This window comes from Dermacentor albipictus, chromosome 9 (genome assembly GCF_038994185.2).
Source record: "Dermacentor albipictus isolate Rhodes 1998 colony chromosome 9, USDA_Dalb.pri_finalv2, whole genome shotgun sequence".
Classification (NCBI taxonomy): domain Eukaryota; kingdom Metazoa; phylum Arthropoda; class Arachnida; order Ixodida; family Ixodidae; genus Dermacentor; species Dermacentor albipictus.
The window spans coordinates 90,332,608-90,353,130 of NC_091829.1; the positions used below are offsets into that span (position 1 = coordinate 90,332,608).

Here is a 20,523-nt window from a genome sequence, read left to right on the forward strand (position 1 = left end):
GCGGTGCGGCCAACAAGCAACATGAACGGGCACTTGGCAGTACACTGCAAGCGGTGTGGATGGGCACCGCTCCTGCGAAAAACAACTTTGCTAAAGAAAGAAAAAAAGCGCACTGAAAGAAAGATATTCAATGCGTTCGTAATAAAAAAAAAACCAGTGCCATTCAACTCTGTAAATGTGGATGACCAGCAAAGCTTCGTACGTGGGTCCCTTGATAGCGAACTGTCCATTGTCGTGCGTCAAACTTCGTGTGCGCTAAATGTAAGGTGCGGCGCGACTAGCCGCTGAACAAATGAGTTGACCCTCAGAATATTGTGAGGCACAGAGGGGTATACATAGCCATGCATCCTTGAAAAACGTTGCAAGAGACTTTTAGTGACGAATACCGGCTCGTGGAACATACACGCACATCAGCGTACCACGAAGGCAGACGCTGCTTTACCGTAGCTGTACGTTACCATTATCCTGCGTTCCTTAACGTGCCCTAGCGCGGTAATGTTTCGGGTCACTTGAAAACCACAAACGCGAACACACAACAAGGTTCACTCAAAATTATTTCCCCGCAAACTAACTCTTTTCGTTGTACTTATATATACATTGCTCTACATTCAAATATACATTCGCGCGGACGACAGGACCGCTGTTCCGAGTAGCTGGAGGACACTAGACACGCATCACGTTTCCACGGCACCACCACTACGGGAGAGGAAGGGAAGGAGATGCGAAAGCACCTGGAAGGCCGACAAAGCGAGGGTGGTGCGTTCATAGACGTGTCCGACACGGCTCAAACTGCCGTATCTGTTCGTACCTGTTCCTATCAATTTATTATCTGATACGCGTTGTATTTGGACACAACATATTAAACTTATTTTTGAAAGTTGGCGGAATGATTGAAGCCCACTTCACCTGCTACGCGGGCGAGCTCGGCATTACGCTATCTTCGGGATCGACACAGGTGGTAGATCTGCATACATTGATCCGCTAGAAACTAACCATCTGCAGCCTCACTGTAAAAGGGCGAGCAATAAGCGCGTTAGCACTCCATCACTAGCAATATGTGTCAAAGAATTGTCATTCACAAATATAGCCTGTAACCGCCGCAAAGGTTAGAATGCGCAGCTGCCCCATTGGCTTTGCTGCTCGGTTTTACGCCTGCAACGAACGCGTGTTCCCATGCTCCTGCTTTGATTGTTCAGGTGAGGTCACTGCAATATAATTATTATCCACTCTGGTCTCTCTTTTTTATCAGTGGTTCTGACCTGCTATCACATTTGTTAGTATGTCTTTACTATGATCTTTTCCACGTTGGTTTCATATTTAAAATTGCGTTGTTTCTGGTGAATAAGCAGGAGTTTGCACGCGTATATATGGTTTACGTCCCGCTTCGTCCTCATGTGCTTAACGCCGTAACCTTGATCCTTAACTCGTGAATCAGCCAGCTCATTCACGAGCTTCGTTGCACATTAAAACACGTCTAAAACTTTTTAACATTTTTATTCTATGCGTAAAGAAAATTTCATTGTGAGAATATGCGCCACTCGATGCAGCACGTCGAAGGCGGACACTGTCATCGCGATTAGCTCTGTCGGGTGGCTGTACAATAGCAGCCGATGTGAACTTACGCCACCCTCTGTCTGGGACACGTCGGCACTGCCAGGCTTGGCCAGCACCTTGGGAAGAAGGTATCCTGACCTGGTGAGTATTGCTAATCTGAATGTGAAGTGGCCAGCATGAGAAATATGCTCTCCGGCATTGATGGCCGCATTAAACTGACCCAACCCAACCTGCCTTACTAGTAATTGTTGACTTTGTGGAAATTTGCACGTGGCGTTCAAAGCACAATTAATGTTTGTAATCTCTAGCAGTGTTCTCAGTCGCACCATGTGTTGGTTGTGCAGTCAACACTAAACAGCGTTTGTCGTAGTGCCACTATCAAACTTCGCGAAAGCTCAATAATTTCTTTCAGGTGGCGACACGAACGCTTCTGCGTTTACAAATTGAGACAGCGATGTTGTTGCATTCGCGAGGTGATTGCCACGTGAAGACTATTTCAAATACACACTGAGATGTATCTGTTGGAAAGATAGGGTGACGAAATATCGACAGAGAATTTATTTCAGCCTTAGACAGCTGACGACCCCTGGAAGCAGGGTTAAACGACCGTTCAAGCTTAGTGGCTTTGGCGCTGCGCTTCTTAGCTCAATTGCGGGTTAAAACCACGCCATTCTAGCTACTTTTTCTTATATAGAAGTGCAAAAACACTAGTTTATTTAGAATTAGGTGCATGGTAAAGAACATGAGAAAGTCAAAAAAATTCCCGACTCCTCCATGTCAGCATGCCTCATAATTCGACCACGGTTTCCGCAAGCGTAATTCAATATTTCAACTCGTTTGCGATTTTAGTTTAAGAATACATTGCTTACTTTGTTTTTTTTTCTCACAGCGCAGGCATGCGGCACTGATGTCGAAACATCAAAGCAACTTCGACTTGAAGGTTAAGATGGGCCTCTCTTTCGAGTTGGCCACGCTGGTCTACAACGTCTCTCGGCACTTGCAGGCTGTCAATGTTGCAATGATTCACAGCGAGTGCCAGTCGTTATTTACGGCGAACTTTGATATCGTGGTATGTTTGGCTGTTCCTCGAACCAGTATTTCCTTGAATTGTTCTTGTTTACAGCGCGACGATTTACGCTAATCTCTCTTCTGCTTAAGCAACCATGAAGTACGTTCAAAAACTCTTGCTCGTTGCTCTAAATGTAGAAAATAGAAAGCGGAGAGTAAAAATTGAAAGTATTGTAAAACATCCGGTTGTTATGAGAGCTCAGGTGATGCGTCACCTACGCGGCAATACATTCAGGTACAATTAAAACTACCCTGCCTGGGAACACGGAGATCACATTCTATAGTAACTCTTTTAGAATATTAGTCGTTCGGGCCACTCTATTTCGTTCCTTCGCGCCCATTGGTATTGTCATGCTTTCGTAAAAAATTCATGTGAGTACATAAACACAGGCAAGAAAAGCAGTTGTTTCCATGACTAAGGACAAGTCTCCGTGTCGAGAAGGTGACCCCCTGATGAGGCATTCCTTCGTTCACCGGTAATCGCATTCGTGTTATCGCCAACTTGTGAACCCCTTGCGCTATTTGTATTTTATAGGCGTGATTTCAACTTTTCGCTTAATTAGTTCATCATAGAGTAGACGCCTAAATTTTCCTACTTCGCTCGGCCATACTTGAAATTGGCTATATAAATTCAATTCGACTGCAGCTGATTGAATACTGATACTTGCCCGAGTAGATTAACATGGTCTTTTTCACAATGCCTATATTTATTTCAGATATTCTTTAAATTTATACGGATAGTTCAGTGGCTCGTTCCTTATTGAGTACAGGCGTGATCTTTATATATCTATAATCTTTATTGATACATTTCCTGGCCGGATGTCATTCGAATTTGTACTTTTATGACGGCGCAAAAATATTTCGTAATTGGAGGCAGTTCTTTTCTCTTTTCTCTCACATAATTTTGATGGCTCGCTTGGTGAGTGCACAACGCGAGGTCCACACAGTGTTCTCACACGTGGCCACTGAGTGACAACGTCTGAAAAACAGCTCCGTTGTCGCGCGCATCTACGGAATAGTTATAGTACAGTTTAAATGGTAGACACGATTGAAGATACATGCACGAATACGTTTACGCCCTTACTGGCTTTATTTTTTTTTTCATTTTTTTCAGCCATGTAAAAAAACTTTACGCTCAACTCGCGGCCTTGTGCACCCAGACGTCAGTATCGGAGTTTTGGACGATGTCCATCAAATTTTACTCTTCGAGGACGAGGATACCTTGCAGAAAAAGGTGCGTCTTTGAACATTTGCATCGTCTGCTTATTGAAATCGATGTTTGTGCATAGAATGGTTTATCTTGGTATAGTTACCCCAATGCTTCACATTGCTAGGACCATGGAGAAAGTACACATGTAGCAGGGAGCATTGAATCAGTGGACAGAAGTCACACGAATCGGGGCCACGCTTGATGGTCGCATCTTGGCACACGGTTGGTTATAGAGATCCCACTCTGCAGCCACAGCTACGGCAGGGCAGTCAAATAAGTGCAGCATTCAGTAAAAAGCACTGATAACGAAGCATCCTGCGGCAATATGCCGAGTCTCAGAGTACCTGTTGTGGGCCGGCACCCCGAGGGACAGCTCTGGGTTATGTTTTAAAGAACTCCAAGCCATGAAAATAATACGAGGGCTATATTAATATCTCGTCAAATTTGAATGGGGCGCGTAACATGCCCGAATTTGGGAAAATCGAGGAAAGAGGGTTCATGGACATTCTCAAGCTGGCATCGCGAGGCAATGCTCCCTCTTAGTTTACTTCCCTATGGCTAAAAAAATTAGGCGTCATTGCATTGTTAAGGACGACTGATGGATTAAACATATGTTTCTATCTGAGTGTCGCATACTCTTAGCTCATCGCAGTAAATAATGACAAAGAAGTCAGAAATAGCTTATAGTTTTGTTTATTTGCTTACGGGGCGATGACACCCTAATTTGGAAGCTGAAGCCTTCTGCATGTTAAACCATCTGCGTCTCACGCCAAGTTCGCTCAGCCTAGGTGCATTTCGTGATGTAGAAAATTTGCATTTACATTTCGCATTGCTCCTAGGCTTTAATTAGTCTGTCAACAATAACATCTGAAGAAATTGAATGCGTTTCTCGTGCCCAAGGCCGCCGGTATGCATATATTCTTTTTTTTCGCAAGTTGTACTTTCGAAACCCGAGATGTTTGAGAACGCAGGCATTCTTCAGTTTCCGTTGCTGCTGTCAGGCAAGAAAAACTTAAGGGCACAATGCATCGGTGGCGCGTCTTCTGTGCTGTTGTGTGCCAGAGCATGCGGAACATTGAGTCTCCAATGTCGTTCTTGCATGTTTCCAACCAGCCCGGGAATCGTAACACTTGGAAGCTGAACGAAGAATGACACAACTTGTATATGTCGGAATTAACATGCACCGCGAAACATTTTGCTTAGGACAGTGCAGCTCAGCTGAGGTGTTATCACTCTACTTGATTTTGCAAGGCAGAAGATCACAGTGTTTTCCTCACTCCACGCTTCAGTTATTTACGACCCGGGCCCTGCCGTAGTGACCATCTATGCAAATCCAAAATGCGGTTTTGACGCGTTGAGAGCTCTGCGAGTGTAGATCAAGAGAGGAGAACAATTATACTTGCATAAGTGCGCGGAAGTAAATTGACTCACACCTCAATTGATGACGCATTGTTCGTGGAGAACACCTAAAAACGTGAAGTCTCCTTCGGATTCGTCTCGAATGAGGTGGCCAGCACAAGTGATGGCCATGTTTGCCATTGCTCTCTCTAGGTCTCACGCTAGTAAATGAACTAGCAAGGGGCTGGAGGGATCCACTAACGCAAATAGAACGGCTCACGAGTCTTGCACAACATAGTGAAAGAAACAAGTTCATTGCGGATAGCCACTGGGCATTCAAAGGCCACCATTTCAAGTCGGAAACTGCGCAATAGTGAAGAAAGCTAAGCCGGGCCCAAATCTACGCATACCTTTGGCCCACCTCGGAAGATCATAGAACAATCAGGGTGCTGTTCGTTTTGCTTGGAGGGTGGGTCAATATTGAGCGCCTCTGAACTCCCTGCTGTTCCAAGAGAGGCGTGGTCAGCAAGTGCGCCTCGCCGCTGTCTGGGGTTTGACGACAGAGTTGCCTTCTGACAGTTGAATGCAAGGTGCTTCGGTCAGCGACAACGGACCACCAAATGTTCAGCCTGTAGAGCATAGCTATGCTTCAATGCAAAAACGGAGAGAGTCATTGCCTGGTTAAAGGAGGCCGACAGGGCAATAGTGCTTCGCCGGTCTAAGCGTGAGAGCAGGCCACCAGAGCGATTTGAAGAGTAGGTTGTGACCACAAAACGACTTCATTGTGTTGCTTCCTTTTCGTCCGTCGACTAATGAAGCATAACGTTTTTTGAAGCACGCCTTTCCTACATTCACTTTGTCTTCCTGTTAAGTTTTCAGATTGCTTATAAGGCTTGGTTTTCTTTCTGATCATAAGGGGTAACAGATGTGAGGATGAATACTGACAGCAGATGTTACCATTATGGATTATGTTACCTTCAAAAAATCGCGCCATGAGCGCACTTGTGCAAGGTCGACTACGGTTGGTGAGTAACACGCGAATATACAAAACTATTCAAGAGGAAGCTTTAGCTCGAGTGCTCCTATCTAAATACATGTAAAAGGAGAATTCGTTTTTCTCGGCAATCACTGCACCAAATTTGACGAGGTTTGTTGCATTTAAAACGCAAATTTAAAATCTAGTGACTGTGTGTTTCGAATTTTCGAATTAGGTCGTCAATGTTCTATTAAAAATTGGCAAGGTTCAAGAATGTTCTAAAAACCAAACTATCAAGTTTACAACTCTGTAACTCAACCACTAAAAATGATAACAATATTCTGTGAACTGCATCTAATAGTACATATAAAGCGGACAAAATTTAGATATTACACATGAATATAAAAAAAATTTATTCATAGGGAAATACAACTTTTGCACAACCGTTGTAACCAACGTAACAAATTCACGTAAGATGTAGAATGACATATTGAATTTGTCCGCTTTCAATGGTCTAATGGATGCCGTTTACAGAACCGCTATATGAGTTCTTGATGCAGAGCTACGAATTTGTAAACTTCGTGCTTCTATTTTTTTCAAACGGTCAAATATTTGAAAATCGTTTTAAGAAAATAAAGCCGTAAATCAAAATTCCGCTTCCAACAGTCACTAGAAATTAGCCTTTTCTTTCAAATGCAAGAAATTTCATCAAAATCGGTCCAGCGGTTATCTCATAAAAACGTTTTTGCGTTTTACATGTATTTGAATAGGCCGCGTCGGAGTTGGGCCTGAGCTAAAGCTTCCTCTTAAATATTTTATGTGACAGGCTGTCTCACACACAAAGTTGATTGTGAACGCAAATAGCGTTTAAGAAAAAAAGTCGGTGCTTTAACTGAAATTACGGATGTTTCATCGCGACTCCGCATAAGTAATTTACGTAGCGCTCCTTGTTTTCCTTTTCTGCTGAAAAACGGGAATGTTGTGGTAATGTTCAGTTTTTCTAGTGATATGCACGTACAAACAGCACCAAGGTTCTCGCTGCTCGCCATTCGCATGTGTGTTATTTATAAAGAATGAATCTCTGACAAAACTACAAACGCTTTTTATACAATATACGCCTGATGGCTTTTTTTTGTCTCAAAGTGTCTGTTATACAAGTGACAGTTGAGGGCCCTGTCTGAAGGAGAAGATTTTATAAAGTTGAGAATAATTGATATATTTTGCTGGTGCAAGACGTACGCAATGCATTTAAACGTTGGAATATGCTACCTCATTCAATTCACACACTGTAGGCAACTAGTTAAATAATCGTACTAACTGAATAGCAAAGTATCAACATAAATTGATAAGGTAAATAACTTGAGTACTGCATTTTACGCCTGAATATGACTGGACTGTTCAGATAGAAACGATCATCAAAAGTCCCTGCCGCCTACCATGCACATTTCAACTGCACATCAAGATGCCCTTCGGGTTAAAACAAACTATTTATTTTGTGAATTGTGAAAATGTAGGGTGATTCCTGGGATACCTTCACAAAACTCTAAAGGAATCACTTGAAAGGTGTGCAGCAATGGCGTTACCTATTGTAAGTTGTAAATACAAGTTTCTCGTTCCATATTCTGAGGTTCAAAGAGGAATGATCTGGAAAATAGTGTCCTCAAAAAGACGAATGTTAGAATAAATCTTTTTCCATTATTTTAAATATTTACTCTTGCATCAGTAAATATGTTTCTTCTCACTCCACGTTACATGTCCTAGCGAAAGGAGTATGGTAATAAAGGGACATAATATAAATGTCACATTATAATTCTTAAGTTATTTTTCTTGCTTTTTTCGAACACAGTTCCGAAATAGACTGAGCTATATGATGCGACAGTATGCATGCGCAACAGTTCAGACGACATCGATGGTTTGGTGCGTACCTGATAGCCTCTAACTGCTTAACGTTACGCTTGAGTATATCCTGTAACCCTGCTGTGCTATGCACCCTTTCCTTGCTCTTGCGTAGAGCTTCGTTTTGCGATTGCATTGCTTGTGCTCTGGCATATCTTTTCGGTTTTGTTTTGGATAATAATATCTCTTCTATGGTGCCTCATGGGCACTGTAGGTTTACAGTATGAATAAATAAATAAATAATGAAGAAATTATTAGAAAAACCTTATACATGTGGTTGTGTCCGTTTGTTTGTGGTGTTTCCGTTTGTGATGTTTCCTGCTGTATAAATAGTACAATCCACACTGTTGCATAGTTATAATTGACAGGTAATGCTCAGAAAGTAATATACTATTCGATCTTTGCCGTTTAGTGTGAGAGTTGGCCGACATTGAGGGAGACTTTGAGAACATAATTTATTGTTTACATTATGTACATGACTTAGAAACAAGTACAATAACAGTAAATGCCATCGACGGCTGGCAGCAAAGCGTTCGCTCCGACCGATGGAAAGAAAAACATCTCTCCCTTTCGGATGGTTCTTTGTCTCATACCTTCTTCATTCCGACGGGTCCGCGTCATTTTCACGCAATCACGGATCTCGTGCAATTGTAATTTTCGTCCAATCGGCATGCCCATACAGGTGTCGTTGTTTTCCTCCTATCGTGGGGCCCGTGCAAGTGGCGTCATATTCGGCTAATGGAGACATTCAAGGGGACACTCCCTGGACTCGCCCCTCTTATGGCCGCATCCATGCGACGTTGCCTTCTCACCTGGTAGTCTTTGAAGGACCTTCGATTGCTCCAAAGCAGCTTTTCTCGGGACAATGGTCAACTATCTGGAAACGTGCAGACCTCCATGTAAGCTTCTGGGAAGCGTCGCATAGGGGGGGGGGGGAGCGTATGCCATATACCTCTCGGGCCTCTGCTTTACATGGACGACACCTCCAGGCTCACTCACCTGGACGAAATCGGCAGTCGCCGTTTCCTGTTTGCCCGTTCAATCTTTTTCCTTGCTATCTCTTTTTTAAATGCGAAGCATGTCCTGACGAATATCGACGATAACTATCTAGCCGCCTATGTCTCTTTGCTCTCATGGTCGTTTTGTTAACTTGGTATGTACCAAAACTGGCCTAATATGTTAGGAATGCATGACGAACATAAATAATAGGCCATGGCAAGAATGTATTGACATGCGTGTCATATAGGTCATGAAATAGCCGCCTACGCCTTGGTCCTCTTATGGTCGTTTCGTTAACTTGGTGGGCTCCTGGGACTCTGCTTGGCATAACATCGATTCCCAGAGGGCGCTGGATCTGCCGGCTATCTTTATTCTCCCATCGTATATTCTGTTCCGTCCCTTCCTAGTTTTCATGGTCGACTTTGTTTACCCTTGCGTAGATGCCCCCACCCACCTTTTTGGCACAATATATTAAGTTATATTGGCAAAGTACGGTTGGCGCCTGCATCCTTAAGCGTTAAGCGCTGCAGCCTCCCGTGGTTGCGCTCCGTGGTTGGTGACCGCGATTGCAGCAGAAGATACGCGGAACTACTATGGGAACACCAGCATTTCCCGCATACTCTATGACCACCCTTAAATGAGGCGACGGATCCATGAAGTAAACGCATATTTCAACCGACCAAAAGAGACCTATCCAAACTCCATGTCGTACGTAGTGATAACTGAAAAACTGGCCACGTCTATTTCTCCATTCATGGTTGCTCAATCTTAGACCGAAGCTTTAGGGGCTGGTAATAAAATGGTCAAAATGGCTGGCAGAGACTTTCTTCTTGAGGTCGCTCAGGAACATTTGTACGAGAAGCTCGGCAGTCTTGGGACATTTGGCCACATACCACTTTCTGGATTCCTACGCCGATCAATGCATAGCTCACGCAAAGTTTTATCAGAAGAAGTCCTCCTAGAATGGTTGAAACTGAATTCCTGCAAGGGTGCGAAGATCGAAATATCCTCAATCTAAAGCGTACCGTCAGCAGACAGGAGAACAAAGAAATCTCCACCAAACATCTTGTCCTGAGATTTCCATCTAGCGTTCAGCCTGAAAACGTTCAAACAGGATACAATAGGTTAACTGTTCGACCATATATTGGTAACCATAGACGGTGCTTCTTATTCCAAAGATTCGGCCATGGATGGCTGAGATGCCCTGGCCAAATAACCTTTGCAAAGTGTACAGTCCAGAGCCACTGCTCCGACAACTATGCTCGCACACCTTACCCCTCACATAGTAACTTCTGTGGTGACCACGCAGCCTACACACGTTCCTGTCCGAACAGCAAAAAGAGAATAAAGACAAACTCAGCCTAAAATTGAAGTAAAATATTGTTTTAAGGAAGCCCGTAAAAGTGCTCACCATTCCACAGCACACTTTATGGTGATGCGGCACGTCGGGATTCAGCGTCACAGCGGCAACCGACAGTTGCCCAGCCCGCTTACCACGAGCTGTGGTGTGTGGCTCCTGTCCCGGGTTGGAAGTAGTTAACCCCACTCCACCCAGCCACCAATCAGGTCCGGTATCCCCAGAATTTCCGGTACCGCCACAGTTTTCGCTGGCAGCCTACGCTTTGCGCAGCCATCCCGCCGTACCGCCGGCAGCCCCAACGGTGGGCACAGTCAAGGCTGCGTCACCCACCCTGACACCTGATTGCACAGACTGCAGCCGGCGCAGCTCAGCAACAAAGGCAGCCCCATTGACCTACGGAATGGTGGGCGCTAAGGTCTCGTCCTCGGAAGCGAGGCTCGTCCTCGCGAAACCACTCGCTCACAAGAGACCACGTCCGGTGCCTCACAAGAGGCAATAGACACTACACGTATCCTGACGGTTCACCGAGCGCCAAAGTAGCGGCGAGGCTGCATCTACCACTCCGGAACGGACAAGCCTCACGTTACTGGGCCTGGAAAGGGCTCTGTAATCTAGGGCTGCACTTCGTTTATTGCACAGAGGACGAACTTACTTTCAGTATGAATCACAAATAGTACAATGCCACGTCAGAGATTTTCTTAGACATATCGGTGATGTGGAAGAGATTCTATCGCGAACACAATCCAAAGTGCTGTGTGTACAGGAAACACACCCAAAATGAAAGCACACAAACTTTCTCCGACAGTATTTTACGTTTCGTAGAGATAGCGATGATGCTCTCAAATGATGAGGTGGTGTTCCATTGTGAATATTATAAGCATACCACAAGCAGTCTTTTAAAGGTGAATTGCTAGAACCATATCTCGCTCTTGGCAATTTGAATGTGCAGAGAAGCCTGTGGGGCGACTCTCTTGTCAGTACTCGAGGTCTTCTCGTTCAACGATGATTTCTTCTCCTATGGAATGTGTCTCCTGAATAAGAAGGAATCCATGCATTGCTGTCTCGCAAAATGAATGTTTTCTTCCATATATATTACTGTAGTTTCTTCATATATATAACCACAACTTGTCCTACCCTCTGCACCTACCATCTGAAACAGAAAAGAACACTCCTTTTCCTCAACAACCATGTATGACCTTCCGGCGAGATCCCATCTGCCTGAAAAGAGGCCATCATAATTCCGATTCGCAAACAGGACAAAGGTCCATCGTCGGTTTCTAATTACCGGCCTATAGCACTAATAAGCTTCCTCTGCAAATAAAAAAAATGATAAACCGCCGCATACATTTCTCAAAAACAAACAAAGTGCTTTACCCGAACCAGTGCAGGTTTTGCGAGGGTCGATCCACCAATTACCATTTTCTATGTTTTGACGCACAATTTCGGGAAGCTTTTATTCATAGGCCAGTTCTTTCTGTCTGTATTCCTAGACATGGAAAAGTCCTATAAAACCACATGGCGGCTTGGAATGCTGAGATGCTTGTCGCACTGTAGTATACGTGGTGATATATAAAATATGCTGTAACGTTGTTTGTCAAATCGCACACTTCATGTTCATGTTGGCAATGTTTTACGACGACCAGGGCAGAGTGCTCAGTTGCATAATCTTTATTACATCTGAGCATCCCAGGTAACCAGTTTTGTCAACGTATGTCCATGATGTACTGATAGGAATTAAATTGTGCACTTTTGACATGTTTTAGCGACAGGATCAGCTTGGTCTGAGCAAGCTGTTTAAATGGCCAAATAAGAATGGGTTTTGCCTAAATTCACTAAGGAACACCTGCGTATTTTTTCTCGAAAGAGACGAATGCACTCCGATACCGACTTTCACTTCCACGGACAGCATCTCCCTGTAAAAATTGAAGATAAATTTTTAGGCATAACGCTTTCCGCACAACTAATATTTATATCACACATAAAATGTCTAAAGAACAAGTGCATGAAAGCAATGAACATTTTAAAAGCGTTGCCACGCACTACATGGAGTAGTGACAATGAATTGTCTGTTGAAATTGTATAGAATTTTCATACGAATACGCTTAGGCGACGGTGCCATAGACTATCACTCAGCCACCTCAACCGATATGAAGATGCTGCACCGTCTCCACCATCAAGGTAGTCGCCTGTATACAGGTGCTCTAAGACAAGTCCTGTAGAAACTTCTACATGGAATATATTGAGTGGTTACTCTACTTATCGAGAACCGTCACAGCATTTGTTTATTTATTTAAAGAGAACGTAGAGAGTAAACAAATCCCATAATCCACCGTAAATGATATGACCAACTCCCACCTATTCCATAACCGGTCTGCAGTAAGAAAGCCCTTCGGCTGCATCTGAGAAGTTTGGTTCAGGAAATGGGTGTCCACTCTGCGAACATCGTGTAGTGACACTCACTATTGAGGTGTCAACGTAGCAGTGAAAGATTGTGCTCTGATGTTCATTTTACATGTTACAAACTACGACCAGGTTACACACATTCGGATGCACTTCCTTGAACTGCAATATAAATACACTTGTCCCGAATTTTTGCCGATCCATGAAAGTATCATGCTGGCGTATTTTATGCAGTAGTTGGGTCATCATTTCCATGTGCCGACGTCCTCCACCCCCAAACGAGTATTACACAGCAGAGGCTCATGCAATACTTTCGGATCTCAATGTGCCGCATCCTCCACCGCCAAACGAGTATTACACAGCAGAGGCTCATGCAATACTTTCGGATCTCAATGTGGCGCATCCTCCACCCCCAAACGAGTATTACACAGCAGAGGCTCATGCAATACTTTCGGATCTCTATCACATCAAACTATTAAAGGTCCAAATCCAATTATCTACACCGACTCGCTCAGCATTGTAAAGATTTTAATATCTCTGAAAAAGCGCAAAAATGCTGTAGTATTATTACTTTATTCACTCATACATACTACCTATGAGCCTCTGCCCAGCATGTTGTGGTGTAGTGGGGCCAGGATACAGAGACATTGAACGTGATGTACTGGCAGACCAGCTTGGCACATCCATCGAGGAAAAAACGGGCAACGCATCTATGCTTGTCTCTTCTCGGTATGCAGTCACATTTGCGCAAGAGACTTCGAGTCCACTGGCAGCATTTGTGGGACTCTAACCATTAGGTCTCGATTAGGGAACTGGCTAATTGTCGGCTCCCAGAGTTAGATCTCGCTTCGAATTAGTCTTCGGTTGGGGAACTAGCCTTCGACAACGAAATCTAGATGACATTATTTCATATTCTTTAGGCTCAGAATAGTAAACACTTACGGTTCGCACAACAACTTGTTGTCAGGAGGTGAACCTCTGACCGACGCGCCGTGGTTGCTATGTAGCCATGGTGTTGTGCTGCTCAGCACGTGGTCATGGCATCAAATCCCGGCCTCAGCGGTTGCATTCCCATGGGGCCGAAATACGAAAACACCCCTGTGCTTAGATTTAGCTACAGGTTTAGGAACTCCAGGAGGTCAAAATTTCTGGAGTCCTCCACTACGGTGTGCTTCATGATCATAAAGTTGTTTCGGCACGTAAAACCCCATAATTTATTTGAACCTCCCACCTGTACGAGGCAGGCACTGTGGTTCACATACTATTACAATATCCAACTATAGAATCCGCAAAAAAAGTGCTTCCCTATGGCCTGTAGAGAGAATATACCCTTTCACTTACCGATGTTGTTACAAGATCACCCTGTATTTTATGATGACTCCGTTTTAGCCTTTTTAAACAACATGCGCATCTTGCGAGTTCTTCGCCAGAGAGATTCGTAGCCGCATCCTCTTGCAGAGGATGCTGCTACGAACTTTGCTTAAAAGGGACCTTGTGATGCAGCAGTGCGAAGTATCGCCTATAGCTGTTATTACACTGTGTTAAATTTGAGGCATTTGCCGCGAGCATTTTCCACTTCAACAGTATCTATCTAGCCACGTATGTCTTGGTTCCATAATGGTTGTCTCCTTAACTTGGTACCAAATTTCCCATAGTATGGCAATTTGCATTATTACTACTTAGTGCACTAATAACAAAAACGAAGAGAGACAAAACACGAGCGTTATTACGGTGCGCTGCAAGTAGTAGTTATACAGATGTACCAACTCGCCCAACTACCTGCCTTACTAATGTATGACAAGAATGTATGATGAACATAAATTATCGGTCACGATATGAATCTCTTGACGTGTGTCCTGGTGTCCCATGGTCTTTTTCTTAACTTGGTATGTATCAAAATTGGCACAGTATGACAAGTCAGAATGACAAACATATATCATTGGTCATGATGTCAAAATTATAAGTTTCATGTACCTCGCGAAACACCCGCCGATGTCTTGGTGCTCTCATGGTCTTTTTTGTTAACTTAGTATGTTCCGAAATTTGCAAGAAGATATGAGCGGTATAGATGATCGGTTCTGATATTAGTATTACGGCATGTCTGTCATGTAAGTCAAGAAACAGCTTCGTACATCTTGGTATCTACCAAAATTGGTATAGTATGATAAGAGCGTATGACGATCATAAGTGATAAGCCATGACATGCGTGTAATGTAGGTCACGAAGCAGCCAGTTACGGCTTGGTGCTCTCTTGGTCGTTTCGTTAAATTTGTGGAATCAAATTGGCATAATATGAGGTGAGTGCATGAAGAACATAAATGACAGATCATGGCATGTATTTCGTCACATGCGTGTCGAGTTGGTCATAATGCAGCCAGGTACGCCTTAGTGCTGTCCTGGTACGTCTTGGTCGTTTCGTTTTCTTGGTTGACATTCCGCCGATCTTCGCAGAAGATCCATTCCCACAAGACCTGGGAGCTGCCGGCTTTTTCATGTTACATAATTCCGTTCATTGCGCACATATCACGTCATTGTCCGGTTTTTATTTTGTCCGTTTACGAACCTCTGGCGCGCCTAATTTCGGGCCCTTTAGAGCCAACCTACAACTACATACTGTCACTGATAACACCCGTTCACACTGAGTACACCACGTATTGCCTGTCTTTGGCCACAACTGACTCTTGCGCCAGAAAACATAGATTATATTCACAAACACCACGATCATCAACAGGATACTCGCTAATGCAATCGTACTGACGCTTCTCAGTGCAAGTGGTGCACTTGCTAAAAGCAAACACAGTTATACTAAGAAGAAAACTTCGAAAACACTGGTCGCAAGAAAAAGCAGCGTCCTGGGACCGCTGGTCGACGAAATGTGTCGCTCGACTCGATGGACGGTAAATTAGATCACACCTTTATGAGTTCTTTCAGTCTAGGATTACGTCATATTTTACGACATCAGAATATCGGAGATACGAAAGTTAAACGTTGACTAAATTAAAAGCGCAGAGCCTTTTTTTTTTTGCTATCATATTTGACGAACAATTTTTGGCTCAGAATGCCTATCGTTGCTCGCTATGCATCAGACGAAATGCTGTTTCAAGCAGCTGTGACTATCGGGCTCAGTCTTGAATAAGTCACTTCACAGCTTCAGCAAATATGTGGATCTTTAATTTATTGTTTTTGCAATCAACAACTATAATCACAATCAAATGATGTCTATTGCATGCATAAGTAATGGCTTGGTTGGCGCGTGAAATTGTTTAAAGATTGCCTCTACGGCTGCATGTGCAGTGCAGGGACCTGCTAAAACCATCTACCGACCTGCGGCCAAACATGGTGATGCTCCTATTCAACGTTCACCTCGGCGGCTACGACGAACGGAACAGATGCGGTAGTTCCGATCCACTGAGGGCCGACCCATTTTGGCGTGTCCGCGTGGTGAAGAGGACACTGAATATCCCGTGACGCTGGGTCGAGGTGGCTACAGTTGAACTGAGAAATAAGAACTTTCAGCGCTTGCCAGCGGTGGCAATACGTTGGAGATGTTTGCGAATTCTTTACTATTATAATTTATTGTGCATTATTATATGATTCGTTGTTGCATCGCCCTAGCTTGCCGTATTAATGTTTTGTCCTTCGGTTCACTTGGTTGGATTTCTCCTTGTGGTGGTGGTGGTGGTTTTAGCCCAATTGGGATCGAGACGACCACGACGAGGACGACGATGACAATAGTTTCCTCTTGCCAATAAATGACTCGTACCTCCTTAAGCAATGGGCGGTAACGGAGTCAGCTGTGGAAGCAGACGATGACGACGAACGTACGAGCTAGTTCCAGGGTTGTTCGCGGACGACAAAGATGTCCTAGCTATGTACAGCTTCGCTGTAAAATCTCAAACACTCCACATATAAAAATACTAAACAGCACGAACGTCAACGAACAGGCAAGTCACACATAGCAACCGCAACTCAAAACAGCAGGAATGAGCGACATATGTTGGTGGCGTTACTCTCGCATGAGTTGGGGTTCCAGTGTCAGAACATTCCGTGCTGGCCACGTCACGCCAATACATCTCACTCGCCACCTCTGAACACGTTACCCCTTCTACTACACTGTAACTACATATCTTGGTGGTTATAGCACCCAAATTGCGACAGCACATTGCTGCCGCGGTAAGAGTGATTTACGATAAAATGGGAGAGCATTCATTTATATCAGTGCCCGGCGGGTAGGGTGCAGTCAAGCATAAGGATACTGGCTGGACGATAGGACGATGAAGTACAGGACAGTCACAGACATTAACAAGAAAAATCACTCGTCCTGTCAATTTCCACCTTTTACCTCCACTCCGTTACCATCCAATGATGGCGAACGCCTTGAGATCCAGCACCTCGGCCACAGGATTCACCCTCTTACTCACAAAAAGCTCCAGACTGAAAAGGCACTAGCTCTAAGACTTATGCGAACAAACGCATTCCCAAAGCTACGAAAATACAGCAAAATGTACCCACTCACGTATTGCAGCATCTAGACTCGGTGCGATGACAACGCCCTAAACTCTTCTAGATCTCGTGGAGGTATGGGAGCAAACCTCAACATTCAAAGACGCTTAGCACATCCAGCGATACTCTGACCGGCGATACCCTGGCGGGTCGAGAATCGCTCGTCCAGTAGGTTCGTCCAGCAGCCATGGCCACTGTAGTTCTTAAAAGAGGACACCACCCACTCGACCTCATGATCAAGTAGTGCTTGAGTTGTATCTGCTTAGGTAGGAGTACCGTTTCTAAAATCGCATGATGTACGATGCATTGGACGCAGCAAAGTTATTTACAAATTCGTTAATTACATAATTATTTATTAAATAGACAATGACAGTGGCCCGAGTAACAACACTGCTTTATTAAATGTGAAATTATTCATGTACATATGTAAGTAATATTTATTAAATATTTAGGCGCAGGTGAGAATACTGTGTTAACAACTCTTCTGTATATTTCCAGCTGGACAAATTCAGGGAAAATGAACCTTTGTTTCAAACAAATGCAAACAAAAATCACAAATACTACAAAAACACGTCAAAACTGTAGCAACGTCGACGAACACGCGAGCCGAACACAGCCAGCTAGCACAACTGACAACAGCAGGAATGGGCGATAGATGGTGGCAGCGTCACTGTCGCATGGGCTGGCTGTTATATCCTCGGCTTCTGTTTCAGTTTCGGATTGTTTTGACTGCTAGTACCACACCACGCCCAACCTTGTAAGTGTACCCCACAGTTTTCTCTTACCCTTCGGGGAAAATAAAATCGATCTTTGTTAGGTCCACGAGAAAAAAATCTTCACTTTTTTCTTGCATCGATTCGCGTCTAAATTACCTGAATAAGGTAGCAACATACCTCTATCTTCCCACCACAGCTGCAGCCAGGAACACTAAAGGAGGCAGGAGGGAAGGTCTGCGTATCCTAATTGGTTAACTGCCGTCACGTGGTATTTTTTCCCACCCATTTCTCTATTTCTTCTTTATTTCCGCGTTTCGCATCACTCGCCACCATGACGATTCCCCGTCGAATTGCCACGGCGAGGTATTCGAAATGGTTTATTGCAATAGCGTTGCTGTTGTCAACTGGAAAACCCACTAGCATTTCGTGCATTGACCCCGGCAACCCCCCCTTTCCCGGGTTGATTGGGCAGCGGGCTCTTCGGGCCGGCGGTACTTCACGGTCAAGAGGGCTGCTGTGGAACAGCTAGAACTCAGCTACTGTGCTCATCACAAAAACAGCCATCCTATCCACTCAGCTAACCATGTTATGACTCCAGACTTATTGCATAAATACCTGAAAACTGCTGTCAATCCATTTGGTACAAATAAACCTTAAACTCGTTACCTTCAATCAAGTCGTATTTAGGTAATTGGGCGTGGATAGCAAAAGAGCTACGAAAGGATGTCCTGTTTTGTCGACTGGGGGGAGAATAGGCAACACATATGTACCCATTCTCACTTCTTTATTGGGGGTGGACCTCCGACTTCTGGTAAATGTAGCAAGCGGCCGACCGCATTCTATTTCGTTCTAGATTGCCGGCAACCGGAAAGCCACGGAGCGGGAAAGACACTTTCCTGCAGCTTATCAACCGGAAACTTCTCTCCATCAAGCAGTTTTTCTTGTTGTGAAACCACTAGTCGGAAACAAAGCTGCTTTTAGTTTCCTAAATAGTAGTAGCGTTTCCTAGGGCACACGCCACCAGGCTCTTGCGTTTATGGGCCTTGACGAGGCAGTAGTAGTACTGGCATTTTTACGTTTTAGTATATCGTTCAGTACAAACCGTATATCTCATGCCAATGGCACGTCTCACCAGGCATTGTCTATATTTCAACACGTATATATTTTCCTCACACTAAAGCCACCGTTTTAGGACTCTGTCCAGCCACTGTACATCGATACATTTGCCATTTGCCATTGACCACGTCAGTGACTACAGTAGATCATTGAGTGGTGCTATTTGGCCATCATTGAAACTTGTGCCATGAAACCCTATCATCCTGACATATCCATATCATCATTACTAAACCACAATTACCCTCCGTTTAGTCTATGCAAACGTCTGCCACTCCTACCGCTTCCTTTGACAACAGGAAGAGAATCCCACAAATAAGCCAAGTCACGTCAACGTTTGATTTGGTGCTGCCCTTCAGTTAAAAATAATTTAAGATGTGCCAGTTTTGGGGTTTTCTTTTCAGTGGTGGGTCATTGCCATTGCTCGAAAAAAAACAATATGGGCAAATCTCGCGGAGCGGGTGCCGTAGCGTGGCACGAGCCAGAAGAAGAAGACCTTTTGCCACCCGATCAGATGCAGTGCTTATCACAGCAGATAGAGAGATATTATATTTAAGGAATAACCCGTCCTTAGCTGCTTTTCTTACTTTCGCTTCAGTTAATGCCAAACCCAAAACCAAAACTGCCCTTGTGGTCGTCCCAACCTAGCCACCCAATAAAAATTTATGTGAATATGTTCACCGTTAACGAGTTTGTCTGGGAAAGAGTTACATGAGTTCAGTCAAGGCACCCCTATAAGCAATCAGGCGTCAACAGAGGCTGTTCGTATGAATATATATTGTCATCGGTGTCTGGATCTATTCTTCTGAAAGGACAGCTTTATACTTAACATTTATTTTTGTAGAAACGCAGTTCTGCAATCATCACGCCTACATTCGTGAATGGCGGAAATTCATTCCAGACGCTTGTAGCCCAAAGCTAAAACAAGAAATGTATTAAAAGCTTCGCAACTAGTACGAAATACGCACAGGAATGGTGATCGAATAAATCTACAGTTCGGAGACCACAGACTCCCAATATCGCAAATCACATCTGCGAAATCGCGCAATCGGATAACAACTAGTGTGGCATTTCTTGAGTCACCCTTGGCCTTGCAGGCTTCCGCAGAACCATTTGCTGCAAATATAGGTTCCACAAAAATGCTAAACGAGGCGGAAGATTAAGGCAATTTGTTCATTGAATAAAATAGTAATTAGCCACAGCTTCCAATGAAACTGTTTTCAACTCGCCAAGGTTGCTACATGTAACAGTTACATTTTTTGACCGTCTATTCATATAAATTTTCTTTCGTGCAAGACGATCGTGCTGATACAGGAAATCAGCTGTCGAGTCACATAGATGAACTAATCATGCCACATTCATTTTCTGTTAAATTTCACTGCTTGATATT

The 20,523-nt window shown here is 44.0% G+C and overlaps 2 protein-coding genes across 5 annotated transcripts in view; one reads left to right on the forward strand and one right to left on the reverse strand.

Moving 5' to 3' along the window:
- LOC135908912 (uncharacterized) overlaps positions 1 to 16,427 on the forward strand; it is a 199,097-nt gene extending 182,670 nt beyond the window's left edge. For 3 of the 4 annotated variants that reach the window (XM_070524978.1, XM_070524990.1, XM_070524987.1), the window contains 4 exons: positions 1,548 to 1,695; positions 2,444 to 2,623; positions 3,737 to 3,856; positions 16,096 to 16,427. In XM_070524978.1, coding sequence (XP_070381079.1) covers positions 1,548 to 1,695; positions 2,444 to 2,623; positions 3,737 to 3,856; positions 16,096 to 16,269 — 622 coding nt within the window. In that variant the 3' untranslated portion in view covers positions 16,270 to 16,427. The remainder of the gene's footprint in view (positions 1 to 1,547; positions 1,696 to 2,443; positions 2,624 to 3,736; positions 3,857 to 16,095) is intronic. The other variant, XM_070524991.1, reaches the window with a different exon arrangement.
- The window catches only part of LOC135908915 (zinc finger and BTB domain-containing protein 7A-like), a 38,577-nt gene continuing 29,796 nt past the window's right edge, over positions 11,743 to 20,523 (reverse strand). Inside the window, exon 4 of the mRNA XM_065440766.2 lies at positions 11,743 to 12,314. Coding sequence (XP_065296838.1) covers positions 12,173 to 12,314 — 142 coding nt within the window. The 3' untranslated portion in view covers positions 11,743 to 12,172. The remainder of the gene's footprint in view (positions 12,315 to 20,523) is intronic.